The sequence below is a fragment of the Schistocerca piceifrons genome, chromosome 5 (genome assembly GCF_021461385.2).
Source record: "Schistocerca piceifrons isolate TAMUIC-IGC-003096 chromosome 5, iqSchPice1.1, whole genome shotgun sequence".
NCBI classification, from domain to species: Eukaryota; Metazoa; Arthropoda; class Insecta; order Orthoptera; family Acrididae; genus Schistocerca; species Schistocerca piceifrons.
The window spans coordinates 497,354,521-497,372,772 of record NC_060142.1 but is presented as its reverse complement, the minus strand read 5'-3'; the positions used below and the strand labels follow the sequence as shown (position 1 = coordinate 497,372,772).

The window sequence follows — 18,252 nt, the reverse complement described above, 5'->3', positions numbered from 1 at the left end:
TCAGGATCTATACACCCAAATTGCGTGAAAATGTAATCACATGTCAGTTCTAGTATAATATATTTGTCCAATTTATCATATACCTTTCTTCTTAGTGTATCAATTTTAATGTCCAGTAGTGTATTAGGTTGTAGTGTATGGGTTTCTCTGTAGCTGTGGTTTCCAATATTTTGTTCTCAGTGTGTAGCTGTCAATAACCAAATAGGTTGTGCGATATTATAGACGAAAAGTGAATGAAAGAATTGGTGATGCTGCTGCGACTCTAGAGCCTTTGTTACCTGTACGCTAGTGTTCTGGTAGTGGACATGTTGGAGTGGGTGGCCGAGTAAAGAGACTTTTTTGAGCGTAACCCATAGCAAGTTTATTTACAAAGAGGCTTACAAGAATAAATAGGAGTGCGGTGGCGGCGCGGCGCGTCGGCGGCTGGGCTGGCGGCTAGTGGTGAGTGGCGGAGGGTGGTGTGTCGGGGGTGGCTACCCGCGGCCCACGAGCGGCGAGGCGACGGCGGGCGCCTGGAAGGCGTGCAGCTTGAGGCCTGGGCCCTGCGGCTGCGCGACGGCGGCTCGCCCGCCCTCTACGGCGCCCTCGCGGTGGACGACGGCGTTGAAGCCGTTCACGGGGTCCGCCGTGTACTCCACAGTGCGGCGAGAGCCGTCGGCCTCCACCAGGCTGTAGCTGCCCTGGACGTTGTCGCCGTCCCGGCTTTCCTGCGGGAACACGCTCCAGCTTTACCCGTCTGCTCCTAGCTCCCGCTACACTCTGAAATTGAAGGGCTGCCGAAGCCTGTACCGTATCGCCGCTGTTCACACTTGACGCCTAAACCCTCTAATCGCGACAGTTATTCTGAGCTGTGCTGCGAATTCAGTATCTTCATTTTGAGAATACCGAAGGAGCGATCTGTTTTATTTCTCAAAAACATTCAGCAGCCTAGATCGCATAAATATTTCAGTATTTGAGACGACCGTTTTCGACGAAGTTTGCTGTCATCTTCAGGACTTAAAAATTTCATTGTTGTAAAACGAGTTCACTTTGCGTTGAACGTTAAGCCAGCTCATTGTTCCTTTTGAAGTCGATTTTCACTGTTTAGAATATATCCAGCTTATGTAAACCGATGTGCTACTGGGTACTATGTTTTTGTGATACAACAAGCATCTGTCAGCGATCTGCATGTATGGGCATGGCCGTTTACACAAGTTACTTTACGTTCTTAAATATTTTAGTTATGACAAACCGTTTATAATGTTCTGATTTTCATCCACGAGACAACTTGGCGTGAAGTCCGACGTAAAAAGAGCATTTTCCACAACAAAAAGGTTCTTAAGACCTGAAGATGACAGTAAAGTCTGCCAAAGCCGGTTGTCTTAAATAATGAAATATTTATGCGATCTAGGCTGTTGAATATTTATAGCTCTTCTGCGAAACTTTAAGTTTCTAACAAACAACAACCCAGTTCAGCAAACAAAGCACAGATTACTGGAAGCATACGAGAGAACGTATTGAAGAAGGAAGATGAAAAGTTATATGAAGGGCAAACAAAGTACAGATTACAGGAAGCATACGAGAGAACGTATTGAAGAAGTAAGATGAAAAGTTATATGAAGGTTGCATCGTACATTGTAATGTCATGAAATGGATCTCGATCCAAAGATATCGATAATCTTTGATAGTGTTCAGGAGAATATTCCAATCACCTACGTCAGATACATTTTCACTGTTAATTTCTAACAGTCTTCCTGATGTCATCTTAAAACATTCAGCAGCATGTCGTTTTCCTTTTCTTCTGTAGCATACCCCTTGTTTTCCTTAATTTTGCATTCACATGTCCCGACTAGAAGTCTATATTGTATTTTTGTAATCTCACACATAAAAGTAATTGTCCTATAATCTTCACATTATTCGGCTACCAAAAAAGAAAAAAAAATAGACTGTCAAAAAGAAAGAGGGGAAATGTTTCGATACTTTCGAAGCGCTGCCGAGTAGCAAATGGTTAAAATGTAAAGAAATAAAAGATACAAGCGGAAACGTAGTGGTGGATGTAGAACGACTGTTGTCGTCTTCAGTCCAAAGACTGGTTTTATGTAAATGTCCACCTTATCTTGTGCTAGCCTCTTCATCTCCGAATAACAACTGCAACCTACACTTATTTGAACCTATTTGGCCTCCCTCTACCAAATTGACAATTCCTTGACGCCTCAGTGTGTGACCTATCAACTGATCCCGTATTTCAGACAAGTTGTGCCATAATTTTTTTCTCCCAGTTAGGTTTATTACTTACTTGATCTACCTATGCAAGTTTCTGCATTGTTCTGTTTCAAAACCTTCCATTCCCTTCTTGTCTGAACTACTCCTCTTCCACATTTCGTTTCCATTAAAGGCTACAATCCAATCCAGCCTAATACCACCAAAAAAGACTTCCTAGCAGACTACTGTCCCGTCGCTGCTTGGCGGACTACTTGCTTATAATATATAGTGGTAAACAGAAAGTCGTCTAGTCATAATTGTTTCAAAATGCGTACAGTAGTTCCTGAGATTAGTATTCACACAGATAGAAAAACACAGGGGGAGACTTCACCTCGTAACATGTATAGATGTTAACAAGAAGTAGAATGAAGTACTACTAAAAACAGGATAGAAAAGAAAACTAGCAGGAGCTATAAGAATTAGGGTTGGCCGGCCGGAGTGGCCGTGTGGTTCTAAGCGCTTCAGCCTGGAACCGAGCGACCGCTGCGGTCGCAGGTTCGAATCATGCCTCGGGCATGGATGTGTGTGATGTCCTTAGGTTAGTTAGGTTTAATTAGTTCTAAGTTCTAGGCGACTAATGACCTCAGAAGTTAAGTCGCATAGTGCTCAGAGCCAATTAGGGTTGGGTTGTTTGGGGGAAGAGACCAAACAGCGAGGTCATCGGATTAGGGAAGGACGGGGAAGGAAGTCGGCGGTGCCCTTTCAAAGGAACCATCCCGGCACTTGCCTGGAGCGATTTAGGAAAATCGCGGAAAACCTAAATCAGGATGGCCGGACGCGGGATTGAACCGTCGTCCTCCCGAATGCGAGTAAGAATAAGGGAAACATGTGTTAGTAGAAGACTACAGTAAGATGTGGTACCTGTTGCGCCTTGTTGTCACCGGTGAGTGTGTCCTGCACGTCGTAGGCGTAGCTGTACTGGGGGTGCGGGTCGAAGTCGACGTCCTGTCCGGGCACGGCGCCGGGGACGACGTACTGGGGGCCGCCGCCTCCCTGCCGCCCTTGGCCCTGTCCCTGCCCCTGTCCCTGCTGGCCCCCGCTGCCCCCCTGCTGCCCCCCGCTGCCCCCCTGTTGGCCCCCGGCCCCCTGCCCCCCGGCGGAGGGCGCGCTGGCGTACAGCGTCTTGCCGCTGCCGAGCGTGAAGGCGGGCGCCACCTTGAAGGCGGGGTGCGGGTGGGGGATGAAGGCGAGCGGCGGCCCCGGCGAGGCGACCGCGGGGGCCAGGAAGCCGGCCGCCGCCTCCGCCGCCCCCACCGCCACCAGCAGCGCCGCCAGAGCCGCCGCCGCCGCTGCCCTCGCCGTCCTTCCGGTTGCCGTCATGTCTGCTGCTGCTGCTGCTGCTGAGACCGGGGTGAGTGGTGCGATGCCTCCGGGGTGGCTGCCGCCGGCTTTTATACCGCCGCTCGCGGGGTCACGCCCTGCGCCACGCCCCGCTCTGGCCCAGATGTCGCCTCGTTAAAACTAACAGCCGCCGCTTGCGAGACGGCACCCGGCCGTTTTCGGCGTCTCTCCCGCCAGGCGCATCGCCAACTCTGGTGCGGCTGCCCTCAGCTCGGAGGAGCAAAGTCTGCTACTCGGAGGAACTAAGACCGCTACGTTCCTAGACATCCATCTACATCTGCAGCTATACCGTTACTTCGGACTGTAAAATGTAGCATCTATTTTTGAAATTAGCATTTATTTCTGACCAGATTAGCATCTGTTTGAAATGACTAGGCGCACATACAGAGTGGTTCAAAATTCATATTCCATAGGAGAAAGTCTACATTCGATATTGCAGTGCCTGTGTGTTTCATAAATACGATCCAATGTTCGTTTGGACGGCTAAATACGATACTATGTTGTTCAGAGATACGAATTATGTCCGAATGAAAATTGCGTCGCATTTCTAGCACTGCAGTAACGCGTTTATCCGCCGATAGCGGGCAAGCCACTATCAATTAAAATGTCTCTCCTCTACGGGAATATACATAATGGATCCAGAATGAGATTTTTCACTCTGCAGCGGAGTGTGCGCTGATACGAAACTTCCTGGCAGATTAAAACTGTGTGCCGGACCGAGACTCGAACTCGCGACCTTTGGCTTTCGCGGGCAACTGCTCTATTACTGCGAGCAATGGTAGATCAGTTGCCCGCGAAAGGCAAAGGTCCCGAGTTCGAGTCTCGGTCCGGCACACAGTTTTAATCTGTCAGGAAGTTTCATACACAATGGATGTGCGAGTGCTGGTGTTGTACACACATGGTTGACCACATGTGGAAGTTTGGGTCTGCCCGTGAGTTGTGCTCGAATAGCCGGCTCGGTAGCTCAGCATGTTCGGTCAGAGGGCTGACTGGCCTGTGTTGAAAAAAAAAAATCTGAGTGAGGGAATCAACGATGAACTTGAACGGGTGTTACGTAACGTCCACCTAGACCAATTGAAACGACCAATAACGTACGAAATGAACAGAGAGAGAGAGAGAGAGAGAGAGAGAGAGAGAGAGAGAGAGAGAGAGAAATGTTATGGCGACAGGTCACAATAAGCGGGATATACGGGTTCGAGTCCCGGTGCGGCACAAATTTCCATTGGAATCACTCCATTATACACCTGACGGTTGTCCATATTCGCAACTGCGATTACATTTCATGTAAATCCTACACTGGTAATTGACATATGCTACACTTAGACTACACAGAAACAGGAAAAGAATTATACACAGCAATAAGAGTTGAAGAAAAATGAGCACAACCAAATGCATTAACAAATAGTATTTCAGAAACAACGCTTGAGGAGTACCTGCAGAAACGACAGAACAGACATGCCTGTATGCGACGTAATAACAATCTCCAGAGGGTGGACAGCGGCGCCCACAGTGACAACGAAAACAGTGACACTGAAGAGGAACAGGTGGCAGAGGACGTCGAGACGTAACAGCAAATAAGACACATTGAATTACGAATCGACATAACATGCCAAAATACATTGACTAATTGTACAGCTCTGTCAAATAATAGATAAGGACAGTGAATACTAGAGTAAGTGTAGTGTAAGGTGCCGGCGATCTATCCAAGAAAACAACCAAAGTTGTACACCGATGAGTACCTAACGTTAAAGCATAGGATTAGGAAAACCATTTCTCTACTACTAACTAAATATTTTTGTTCTGACTGGCGGTCAACAGAAACCATTCCGACGTATTCACCGCCAATCACAATCGGTGATGGCACTAACGAATCTCTCTTCTATCCTGTCAAATTTTTACGTTCTTCTTAAAACAACCAAATTTTATGTATATTTCCACTTCAAATTGTTGTTTTTTTTAAGAAAAGGTATTATTCTTTGTCAAAAGTTGCAGATAAAAACAAAACAAAGGAAAAAACTAGAAAAAATGTGACAAAAGAAAACTGTAAGGTGTACGACCTGTTTTAAAACATCAAGTAACAGGTCTTTAAATTTGCAAGAAATAAATGGTGATTCTCTAGTCTTCGCCCATAGGACAAATTCTTAACTAGTGGAGATATCGAAAATACAAAGAGACGAACGATGCTATTCATGTATTAAGGAGAGCTTGCAGGCAAAAAAAAAAAAAAAAAAAAAAAAAAAAAATACAATTTACATTTTCCAAAACAAATCTTAGAATATTTGTCACTTTCTAATGCATAGAATGGTTTATTACTTATCTTTTATGTGACGTTCAGAAGTATCAAATTTTTAATTTCATTATATTATTTGTATATCTCTGAAACTAAGGTACCTAAATTCGGACATGCATCTCTTCATATGCGATTCTAAAGCCTAGAATAGTGTATCTGAAGCAGATCCACATGAAAAATTGAGAATAAAGAAACTGTAATGCTGATTAACTTCTCATGGTCTGGTTTTGCAGTCACGTGGACTTTCTTAGAGGACATCATATTCGCCACTGACTGTAGAAATTATTTATTTCACAATTCAAATTTCGGACTTTGGGCCACTTTGAAATGGTACGCAGAAGCTAAAGCAATACAATAACGAAACGCAGAGCGTGTATACAGAATTACACAAAGATGCCATGTAGACAGTAGTACATTACAAAGTAATGTACATATAGTCTGCGCCCGCGAGCTCGGCTTCAGTTCACCACCGGCAATGGAGGGTGAAGCTCTGACAATGCCAGCCACTCGTGCTGGCGAAACGTCAGAAAAATCATTAGATGAACGTCGGCCGAAGAACCCGAGACAGAAGCCAATAGGCAGTTTGTCAACATGTGGCCACGAAAGCCTTAATAATTTTGTACTGTCTATAGACTTGAACCGTTCCATTGAGGGGGAGACGAGGACAGTAACATTTAGCCCAGTTTTTATTGGCTTAAAATGTTCTTTAGGGGGTCTACTTTTACGATTCATTCATATAAATTGTGCCGTAAATTTTGAAATATGTTAAAAGCCAGATTTACTGCATAGGGGTGTGCGGCATCCGAGCGCTCGAATGCAGCCTGTGTACTAATACGATAGTTACCCAAGGAATAGCGGTCCTGTTAGCTTCAGATAGTATCAGAGAGGGCATTAGTATTGTGGCAACACTTTTACATTCTTTGCCACGTGAGTTTAGCGCGATCGTATCGCTGACGTATCAGAGCATAATCTTTGCCGCTGTTGGTATAGTGTCCGAGAGTTGTTTGTGTTTATCGTTGTGTTTTCGAGTGTGAAAGTAATAAAAGTTATTCTGAACAACTGGGTATTATTCTATGGTTCGGGCATACTAGAAAGTCGCCACAGTATCAACTAAATCACTGTACTCAACAAGATTTCTCTTCGTAACATAATTCGTTTATGGTACAGTCTGAAAGCATGTGCTTGTCCTGTCTGCTTAACTTGTCATTTTTTGTCTCGAAATAAAACATGAGTACTTGAAAATGACAAATAAACGTATGTTTACGGGTAGAAAAGGTTCGAAAAGTAATCCAAATCGTGCAAGAAAAGCTTGCGGGAGCTAGTTAAGCGACATAATTTCGTCAAAGTGGGAGTGCTTCGACATCGGCGAAAAAAAGTCCAGCTGTACAGTGCTGTCATTGCCGATTAAAGGTTTGTCCAATTTTCAATTTCAGTATTAAGAAAAACACTTAAGTTGAAACTTTAAATGCATGTTTTCTCAAAACAACATTTTTCGGTTTGGCGGGTGTATAACTCAAGAAACATAAATGCAGCTACATATACCTTTTTGTAACTTGTGGGTCGGCTTTTTTCCATTTAGTATGTAATATTTTTTGTGCACGTTTTTAAAACGAATTTCTTGATGAAAAAAATTGATTTTTATTTCAGAGTGCCGCCAGTCCGTTAAAAACCATTATTTTAAATATCCCTAGGTACTACGTTAGACAATATTATTATTTTCAAAGCAGTTTTTGAAATTTTGTTCAGGGTTGAAAATTGTGACTTTCGGACCTCACACCAACCGGCCTCGCAGTTCGCGAAAGTCTTTCAAATAGCTCTGAGCACTATGAGACTTAACATCTGAGGTCATCAGTCCCCTAGAACTTAGAACTACTTAAACCTAACTAACCTAAAGACATCACACACACCCATGCCCGAGGCAGGATTCGAACCTGCGACCGTAGCGGTCTCGTGGTTCCAGACTGAAGCGCCTAGAACCGTTCGGCCACACCAGCCGGCGGGAAAGTCTTTCGTCGATGTAGTGTGGTGTTCTCTTGGTGTAAGTTTTTTGCTTTAAAAAAATAGATAGTACAATCTTAAGGGTGTACAATAATGGTCTAAAATCAGTTTTGTATTTTGTTTGTTATTTTATTGAAAAAATGAGATCATGAATATCGGTTCCAACATAGAGCGTCACCGTGGTCCACTCCCTTAAGCGGCCAATCATTCCGTGATTAGGCTTACGCTGGTCGGATGTCGCCTGTGGTATTTTTCTGCTGCTTCCCACTAACTCATGCCTGCCGCATGGATGAGAATCACGTCCGCCACCTCCTGGTTTGTCTGTATTGCTGTACGAGTCATTACAGTGCCGAACAGTACCACACTAAATAGCTATAGTTACTGGCGCCCCTTTAATACGCTTCCGTCGCACTTCGTTAATCAGTTACCTCACAGACAACCGTCAATTTGCTGCTACATTCTGCATGCGACTAACCATTTCAATGGGCTGGTGGTGGTTAGTCGTTCCTCTCATTGTAGTTTTCTCCACTAATACCGACTTTGCCCCATCTGACATGACTTATTATAATCTATCGTGTTACTGCTTAGTTGAGTTGTAGCCGTTCCATACATACTGATGATCTAATATACTTGCGAATGCAAAAGATTTCGATTACCACGTTATGTGGCAGAAGATGAATCAACAGTGCTTTGAAATTGATCGGTAATACTAAAAAAATTAATTTTTGAAAAAGGCAAATCTGTGCCATTAGCTGCACAATAATATGTTTATTCTTAACCGATTTCGATTATTAGAACCATCTTCCCAGAAGAAAAGCTGAGTAAATAAATGGATCAAAAATACATCTCCTTCAAATACGATACAACCAAGTGTAGAAATATGTATCTGTAACAGCAGTCCGCCTGAACACATTCCATATAAATCTGCTGCTGTATGTTGGCACAGTTACTGTGATTGTGCCAAGATAAAGCACGTTTATACGGACGGTGTTCAGACAGACTTTATGACAGATATGTATATTCTACATCTGGCTGGGTCGTATTCGACGAACTGTACTTTTGATCACTGTTTTTCTTCTGGGAACATGGTTGTAATAACCGAAAAACACAAATACGCTTTTTCGAAATATTTAACAATCGTAGATAGTCACCTACGAAAAGTTTTAATTTTCAGAAAATTACAGGTGCTTATAGTTAATTAATAATAGAGAATAAATACTTTTTATTTTCTATAATAAAAGCTTTTCGGCTGAAATATTATTTCCTTTTGCAATAACTTCAACAGGTATTTTTTCAAAACGTTCTTTGCTTGTTTTCTTTAACAAATAGCGATTGTTTCTGATGAGAGGCAGTAGCATTTTCTCGTTAGAGAACAGAGCGCTTCTCTCTTCTAACGTGTTTCTTGCGATTAACATTCTTTTCCCCGCCAATTCCATAGTCACAAAATCCGTTGAACACTGGTTTTGAAGCCATATCATGTAATTCCCGATCAGAAAATTGCAGAGCGCTAGCGTGTGCATTCATAGCCGTGAGACCCATATTTGGCGACACTACAGACAAACTGACAAGTTATTTAAAATGGGAGTTGAATTAGAACCGAAATTAATCATATACGTGCGTTCCAGGAACACTCCCCGCGTTGTGGCTGATAGGAGTAGCTGAATCGAGAGAAACCAACGAATCCCCTGGTATAGATGGCTTTTAAGTCGCTGCAAACGTTAGCTAGCAGATCGCAGTATGTTTCAGGCGACAATGCGTAATCGATTGCTGAAACTTAGCGCGCGATTAAGTTTACAATCGTGTTATTTTTTCAAATATTGGACGCCGTGCGTCGTCTGATAACTTAAGTTGTTACTGACCGGAAAGAAAAACCAGTGAAGGCGTTTTGATTTCTATCGATTCAGCTTCTCCAGTCAGCGACCTCGGCGAAGGTCGCGTCCATGTGTTTACTCTAAGATGCCAGGTCCCACGGCTGATTCCTACGTTGCCACACGCGGCTTGTGTCTTGTAAGGATCTTACACCAGCGAGGCAATAGGATAGGCACCAGAATATACTTACGAAGGGACTGATAAGCAAATTCGCTCACATGTGCGCTCTTTATCTTTTAAACGCGTAAGACGCACATTCTCTTTCCAAGATCGGCTTCTGCGTTGTTTTTGTAATACCAGTAATCGAAAATTTGTTTGTCGACGTTTATTTGCGGAAAATTTCAAATATTTCAAACTACCTATGACAAAACAGTTCATCTGACAAAATTCGCTAAGAAATAACATTTATTACATGATTTTGCGTTTTCGTTTCTTGAGACAGAAGTCACTTCTGTATTAGCAGTTAACGTAAACGCGAATCTTTTAGGTATCTGATAATTACTATGCAATTCACACTTAATTTAAAAGATAGTTTGATTTTACACCTTTGTTTGCATTGTTGTTGTTGTGGTCTTCAGTCCTGAGACTGGTTTGATGCAGCTCTCTATGCTACTCTATCCTGTGCAAGCTTCTTCATCTCCCAGTACCTACTGCAACCTACATCCTTCTGAATCTGCTTGGTGTATTCCCCTCTTGGTCTCCCTCTTCGATTTTTACCCTCCACGCTGCCCTCCAATGCTAAATTGGTGATCCCTTCATGCCTCAGAACATGTCCTACCAATCGATCCCTGCTTCTAGTCAAGTTGTGCCACAAACTCCTCTTCTCCCCAATTCTATTCAATACCTCCTCATTAGTTATGTGATCTATCCATCTAATCTTCAGCAATTTCTGTAGCACCACATTTCGAAAGCTTCTATTCTCTTCTTGTCTAAACTATTTATCGTCCATATTTCACTTCCATACATGGCTACAATCCATACAAATACTTTCAGAAACGACTTCCTGACACTTAAATCTATACTCGATGTTAACAAATTTCTCTTCTTCAGAAACGCTTTCCATGCCATTGCCAGTCTACATTTTATATCCTCTCTACTTCGACCATCATCAGTTATTTTGCTCCCCAAATAGCAAAACTCTTTTACTACTTTAAGTGTCTCATTTCCTGATCTAATACCCTCAGCATCACCCGACTTAATTAGACTACATTCCATTATCCTCGTTTTGCTTTTGTTGATGTTCATCTTATATCCTCCTTTCAAGACGTTATCCATACCGTTTAACTGCTCTCCCAAGTCCTTTGCTGTCTCTGACAGAATTACAATGTCATCGGCTAACCTCAAAGTTTTTATTTCTTCTCCATGGATTTTAATACCTATTCCAAATTTTTCTTTTGTTTCCTTTACTGCTTGCTCAATATACAGATTGAATAACATCGGGGTGAGGCTACAACCCTGTCTCACTCCCTTCCCAACCACTGCTTCCCTTTCATGCCCCTCGACTCTTATAACTGCCATTTGGTTTCTGTACAAATTGTAAAAAGCCTTTCCTTCCCTGTATTTTACCCCTGTCACCTTCAGAATCTGAAAGAGAGTATTCCAGTCAACATTGTCAAAAGCTTTCTCTAAGTCTACAAATGCTACAAACGTAGGTTTGCCTTTCCTTAATCTAGCTTTCAAGATAAGTCGTAGGGTCAGTATTGCCTCACGTGTTCCAACATTTCTACGGAATCCAAACTGATCTTCCCCGAGGTCGGCTTCTACTAGTTTTTCCATTCGCCTGTAAAGAATTCGCGTTAGTATTTTGCAGCCGTGACTTATTAAACTGATAGTTCGGTAATTTTCACATCTGTCAACACCTGCTTTCTTTGGGATTGGAATTATTATATTCTTCTTGAAGTCTGAGGGTATTTCGCCTGTCTCATACATCTTGCTCACCAGATGGTAGAGTTTTGTCAGGACTGGCTCTCTCAAGGCTGTCAGTAGTTCTAATGGAATGTTATCTACTCCCGAGGCCTTGTTTCGACTCAGGTCTTTTAGTGCTCTGTCAAACTCTTCATGCAGTATCATATCTCCCATTTCATCTTCATCTTCATCCTTTTCCATTTCCATAATATTGTCCTCAAATACATCGCCCTTGTATAGACCCTCTACATACTCCTTCCACCTTTCTGCTTTCCCTTCTTTACTTAGAGCTGGGTTTCCAACTGAGCTCTTGATATTCATACAAGTGGTTCTCTTTTCTCCAAAGGTCTCTTTAATTTTCCTGTAGGCTGTATCTATCTTACCCCTAGTGAGATAACCCTCTACATCCTTACATTTGTCCTCTAGCCATGCCTGCTTAGCCATTTAGCACTTCCTGTCGATCTCATTTTTGAGACGTTTGTATTCCTTTTTGCCTGCTTCATTTACTGCATTTTTATATTTTCTCCTTTCATCAATGAAATTCAATATTTCTTCTGTTACCCAAGGATTTCTTTGTTTGCGTTGTCTGTTTATGACCAGTCATTTATTTCCACAATCTGCGATCTTAATAATAATAATTGTTTGCATTATGATCACAGATTGTGGAAATAAATGACTGATCATAAACAGACCAGATGTCGAATGGTTATATCTTTTACTAAATTTCAGGCTATGAAAAAACTTGTCCACATGTAAGTGATTTGCAGAATGTTCGTAGAACCATTTTAGACTATTTATCTACCGTTCCACTCTCGAACAGCATGTGGGAAATATAAATACTCGTTATACACAGTTCAGTGCCTCCTCACACACCTAAGTGGAATGCTACATCACAGCTATTCAAGCTTCATTTGGTTCACCTCTTTAAAAGTGTAGCCCTGGGAAACCCACGTGTTTTTTTCTGTTGTGTAATTTGATGACTGTTTGTACTCTAACACAACAATGCCCGTTAAGATGGATTATACTATTCAAACATTCGAAAATCGCATCACAACTGAAAATGCAAACGGTATAAACGGGTATTTTGATCAATCCAACTACAGCTTTGTATCCTTCAGATACTTATCAGATACCTTGAAAACAACCATCGGAACTGTCAGTGCGGACCTGTGCGTGTCTAATTTATTTGTAATGGCAACATAAAAGCCTTTTACTACATTCAACAAGGAATTTTAATATTCTGTCAAGAAATCTGTTATGAGACTAGTGTTACAGAAGTTCTTACATTTATTATGATATGTAAGACTGAGAAATATTTATGACGGAAACAGTAAAAACTAAAATAATAGACCGACACAGAAACAGACAATGCTGCAAGACTCACATTTCATTTAATTGATCGCTAGTTTCGTGCTAACTGAACCCATTTTCAAATCATCCTGCGAGACGGAAAGTTAAAATTACAATTTATCCGACAAACTGCTACAGAAATTATTGAGTGCATATTACAAGGTACAGAACTATCGTACCAGGATATATGTAGCAGACATACAAAACGATAGTTTATGAAGTAGCATATAAACCGCGTCAGGATTATTCATACACGTATAACGAAGCCAAATTTAACGATGAACAGCGACAGAAGAAACATATCACTGATATTTTTCTTTCTCCGCTGCCACAAGGAAACAGACAGGGGGCACCCTATCAGGATGTAGGGTATATCTTCGTTACTACTTTCAAACATCAGGGATAATAAATTAATACAATAAAGATACAAGTCAACTACCACAATTAAGCCCTTTTAATTTTTTTGTTCTTTTCAAAAACAGCAGGGCATTTAAAACCAGCGAACAGCAAAGAGCAGCAGCGCCAAATACGTCGCATACAAAGGAAAGTCGTATGCTACACCGACACGTAACATCATTCGTTGTAAACCATAAAGTAGTGTGGAGAGAAATCGAAAAAATATAACGCTGAAAAATCATCATCACCTTTCGAAATGTGTCATACTCGTAAAATACTTAATCAGAAGCTAACCAAACAGAATACACTACTCTAGGAATCCTTTTAAATGACAGTTCATGGGGCGTCCCATACCTGAGGTTTTTTGTGGCAGCGGAGGTAGAAGACTATCTGTTACATGTTTGTTCTGTCACTGTTCACGGTTAAACTTGACTTCGTTACACGTGTTTGTTTAATCTTCATATGGTTTATATGCTATTTCGGAGAATACTGTTTTGTCTGTCTGGAAGATATATCCTGGTAAGATACGTTCTGTATCCTCTCACATGCACTCAGTAATATTTGTAACAGTTTATCGGATAAATTATATGTTAACTTCCCATCTCGTAAGATAATTTGGAAATGCCAGTCATCAATTATATAAAAAGTGAATCTTGCAACTTTGGCTATATGGAACTGGTTAATACAAGTTGCTGTCATGCAATGATGTAGCATGCTGGAAATCCATGAATTAATAGAAAAGAACATAATACATACTTTTTGTGAAGAGTATAATAAGATAGGTAGAATTAGACTGTTAACCATGGTAGCAATGAAGTGAGAGGAAAGATAGATGGAGAGGAAGACTGGGGGAAGTGACAGAAAATATGTAATGACGAGAAGAGGGAAAAACAGTACAATGATACCGACTGAAAAATTGATAGAGAAACAAGCCGAATTGGACGAGGCAGTGAGCATTTCTTTCACTATTTGACAGAGAAAAATGCCGGCGTATGTTAATTTCTGAGAAAAAATTTAAGAAGATGAGGAAAGGAAGCGCTTCAGTTCTTTCTTAAATGGAACATGATGACATGGTACTGAGTTGTTCGTGGAGTGCAGGTTAGTTTGCAGAGGTGGGCAGCGGTAGTTGAGCGGTTTGAGAATGTTCACAGTCCGCATAGAAGTAAATCCAGTAGCTATTTGTCGGTCAATAAAGTCTCATCTCCAGCCCTCCACCCTTCCCACTCCTCTCCCTAAGTAGTGTTAAAAAGGCCAGATATGAATTTCTCTTCTTCAGCGAAGAGTCTCAGAGCAAAATTAGAGGGAACTCTAAACTGGGGTGAACATACGGTTAAAGTGTGCAAACTATAAATACGTAACAGGCTTTTGGCTTCGGGCTACAGTAATGTTCCCCCCCCCCCCCCCCCCCCCACAAAAAAGTCCGCTACGCATATATAAGGAACGTTCGTCAATATTATCCCAATTCACGGTCCTATGCAGGTGCATATTTACGTGCAGACAACCGCACAGATTTCCATGCATTCTATCTAATTTACCACCTAATCAATTCATCCTATTTCGCCTCAATCTCAGCAACATTGTCTGAATAGCATGGCATTCATCAACAACAGAGCGAAGCCTATTCCATTATATTCCACCACAATGCCTGTTTTCTAAATCTTAACCTGTGGCAGCGATTAGACTCTGGAAGGATCTCCCTAACAACATGCTGATTCATATCTCCAATTGTAAAAGACAGCTTATGCCCTATCTCCTAAAATAACAATAATATTTTCTAGTTATACCTTCCTAACTGGTCAAGACTCTAGCTGAACAGCCTGCACTGCTGTTTCGTAAAACTCATTATTCTTTATCCACCTGCGTACATTAGCTTTTTCTGTAGCTACTCATCATTGTTATTGCATCTGATATCATTTTTTTTCTTTTATTCGTTTCATTCTCTCTCCGTCATCAATCGCGCGAAACCCATCTTACTCTTTTCTCACATGATATACTTCAAACTATGGATGAAGGGCAACAGGCCGATTCCATATTTCAAGATTTACGAAAATCATTTGACACGGTACCCCACTGCAGGCTGTTAACGAAGATATGTGCATACGGAATAGGCTCCCAGGTATGTGACTGGCTCAAAGACCTCTTAAGCAATAGTACCAGTATGTTGTTGGATTGGGTTGTTGGGAGAGAGGAGACCAGACAGCGAGGTCATCGGTCTCATCGGATTAGGGAAGGACGTGGAAGGAAGTTGGTCGTGTCCTTTCAAAGGAACCATCCCGGCATTTGCCTGGAGCGATTTAGGGAAATCACGAAAAACCTAAATCAGGATGGCCGGACGCGGGATTGAACCGTCGTCCTCCCGAATGCAAGTCCAGCGTGCTAGACACTGCGCCACCTCGCTCGGTCCAGTATGTTGTCCTCGACAGCGAGTGTTCATCGGAGACAGGGATAACATAAGGAATGCCCCAGGGAAATGTGATAGGACCGTTGCTATTTTCTATGTGCGTAGATGACAGGGTGGGCAGCAATCTGCGGTTGTTTGGTGATGATGCTGTGGTGTACAGGAAGGTGTCGAAGATAAGTGACTGTAGGTTGATACAAGATGACCTAGACAAAATTTCTAGTTGATGTGATGAATGGCAGCTGGCTCTTAATGTAGAAAAACGTAAGTTAACACGGATGAGTAGGAAAAACAAACCCGTAATGTTCGGATTCAGCATTAGTAGTGTCCTGCTTGACACAGTCACCTCGTATAAATATCTTGGTGTAACGTTTCGAAGCGATATGAAATGGAATGTGCATGTGAGCATTGTGGTAGAGAAGGCGATTGGTCGGCTTCGATTTATTGGGAGAATTTTAGGAAAGAGCGATTCACCCGTAAAGGAGATCGCATATAGACGCTCGTGCAACGTATTCTTGAGTACTGCTCGAGTGTTTGGGATCCGTACCACGTCAGACTGAAAGAAGACATCGCAGCAATTCAGGGGCGAGCTGCAAGGTTTGTTACCGAAAGGTCCAGTCAGCATGCAAGTGTTACGAATATGCTTCTGGAGCTCAAGTGGGAATTCCTGGAGGGAAGAAAACATTCATTTCGAAGAACACTACTGAGAAAGTTTAGAGAACCAGCATCGGAAGCAGACTGCAGAACGATACTACTGCTGCCAACATACATTTCGAGTAGGGATCGCGAAGATAAGATACGAGAAATTAGGGCTCATACGGAGGCAAATAGATAGTAACCCTCGTTCTATTTGCAAGAGGAACAGGAAAGGAAACGATAGTTGTGGTACAGGGTACCATCCGCCATGCACCGTACAGTGGCCTGAGTATTATATATATAAAGGGGAATTTGTTTCCACCGTGTACAACGTCTAGGGATTGATCGATGAGAGTATACGGAACAAAGAATGTCTAACGAACTTATGTCAGGAAATGCACAGTTTCCATGCTAGAGGCCGGCCGCGGTGGTCTCGCGGTTAAGGCGCTCAGTCCAGAACCGCGCGACTGCTACGGCCGCAGGTTCGAATCCTGCCTCGGGCATGGATGTGTGTGATGTCCTTAGGTTAGTTAGGTTTAAGTAGTTCTAAGTTCTAGGGGACTGATGTCCACAGAAGTTAAGTCCCATAGTGCTCAGAGCCATTTGAACCATTTTGAACCATGCTAGAGACCGTTTATTTAATCATACATTCTTACTGAGACTGCGGTCTAATACGCGCTGCACCATGTAGCCACATACACAGTATGTATCGAGAATGGTTTGCGCGTGCCTCAACGCATGCGTGTACACGCCTTAGCAAGTTCTGCCTCGCGCGTTCACATCGGCCAGGCTGCACCCGGACAGTCTCAAAGGCAGCATGAATAAGCTGCTCCAGTATCACCACATCTGGAACGAGCTCTGCATACACGACACTTTTGAGATGACCCCATAACCAGAAACCGCAAGGATTGATATCCGGTGGACGAGCTGGCCATGCAACTGGGCCCCCTCTTCCGATCCATCGACCAGGGAAGACACGATTGAGATGCGTCCGGACGTTGACGGCGAAGTGGTCTGGAGCACCATCATGTAGCAGCCACATAACCATGCAAATTATCAGTGGGACGTCTTCAAGCAGGGGAGGCAAAGTCACTCGCAAGAAACGCCGATAGTTCCGGCCTGTTAGGTAATGTGGAGGAAAGACTCGTCCCAAAATACGGTCGGCAATTATCCCAGTCCACACATTCTGCTGCACCGATGCTGATGATTCGCTGTCACCATACCATAGAGATTCTACATGCTATCCCATAGATGACTGTTGTCAAAGATAAAATACCACTCCGCGTATTGGTGGCCTCATCAGTGAATAGGATGGATAACAGAATCCCGGAATCGTGGTTGCCCTGTGAAGAAACCAATGACATAAATGCTTCCGATGTGGGAAGTCTGTCGCTAGTAAGCCCTGCACACGCTCAAAGTGATAAGGGTAGTACCAAATGTCATGGACAATGTTCCATACGGTCGTCTGACTTAACTTGTATCGGCGGGCCAACGGCCTGGTACTGACACGGTGGTCGCCTTCCGCAGTGTTAATCACATTTTCCTCCAAGTCTGGTGTCCGAACATTTCGAGTACGTCCTCCATGATTTCCTGCTTCCTGAAACGACCGTGTCTCTGACAAATGGCGAAACACTGTTGCAAACATTGAATACTGTGGTTGTTGTTGGCGAGGATAGGTTGCCTGATACAACCGCCGGCTGGTGTGGCCGTGCGGTTCTAGGCGCTTCAGTCTGGAACCGCGTGACCGCTACGATTGCAGGTTCGAATCCTGCCTCGGGCATGGATGTGTGTGATGTCCTTAGGTTAGTTAGGTTTAAGTAGTTCTAAG

At 42.9% G+C, this 18,252-nt stretch overlaps 1 protein-coding gene across 1 annotated transcript in view; it reads right to left on the bottom strand.

The window, feature by feature from the left end:
- Positions 1 to 473: 473 nt before the first annotated feature.
- LOC124799110 (cuticle protein 21-like) overlaps positions 474 to 18,252 on the bottom strand; it is an 89,894-nt gene continuing 72,115 nt past the window's right edge. The window contains exons 2-3 of the mRNA XM_047262647.1: positions 3,103 to 3,480; positions 474 to 707 (exon numbers count right to left, since the gene is read on the bottom strand). Of these exons, the coding sequence (XP_047118603.1) occupies positions 474 to 707; positions 3,103 to 3,480 (612 nt within the window). The remainder of the gene's footprint in view (positions 708 to 3,102; positions 3,481 to 18,252) is intronic.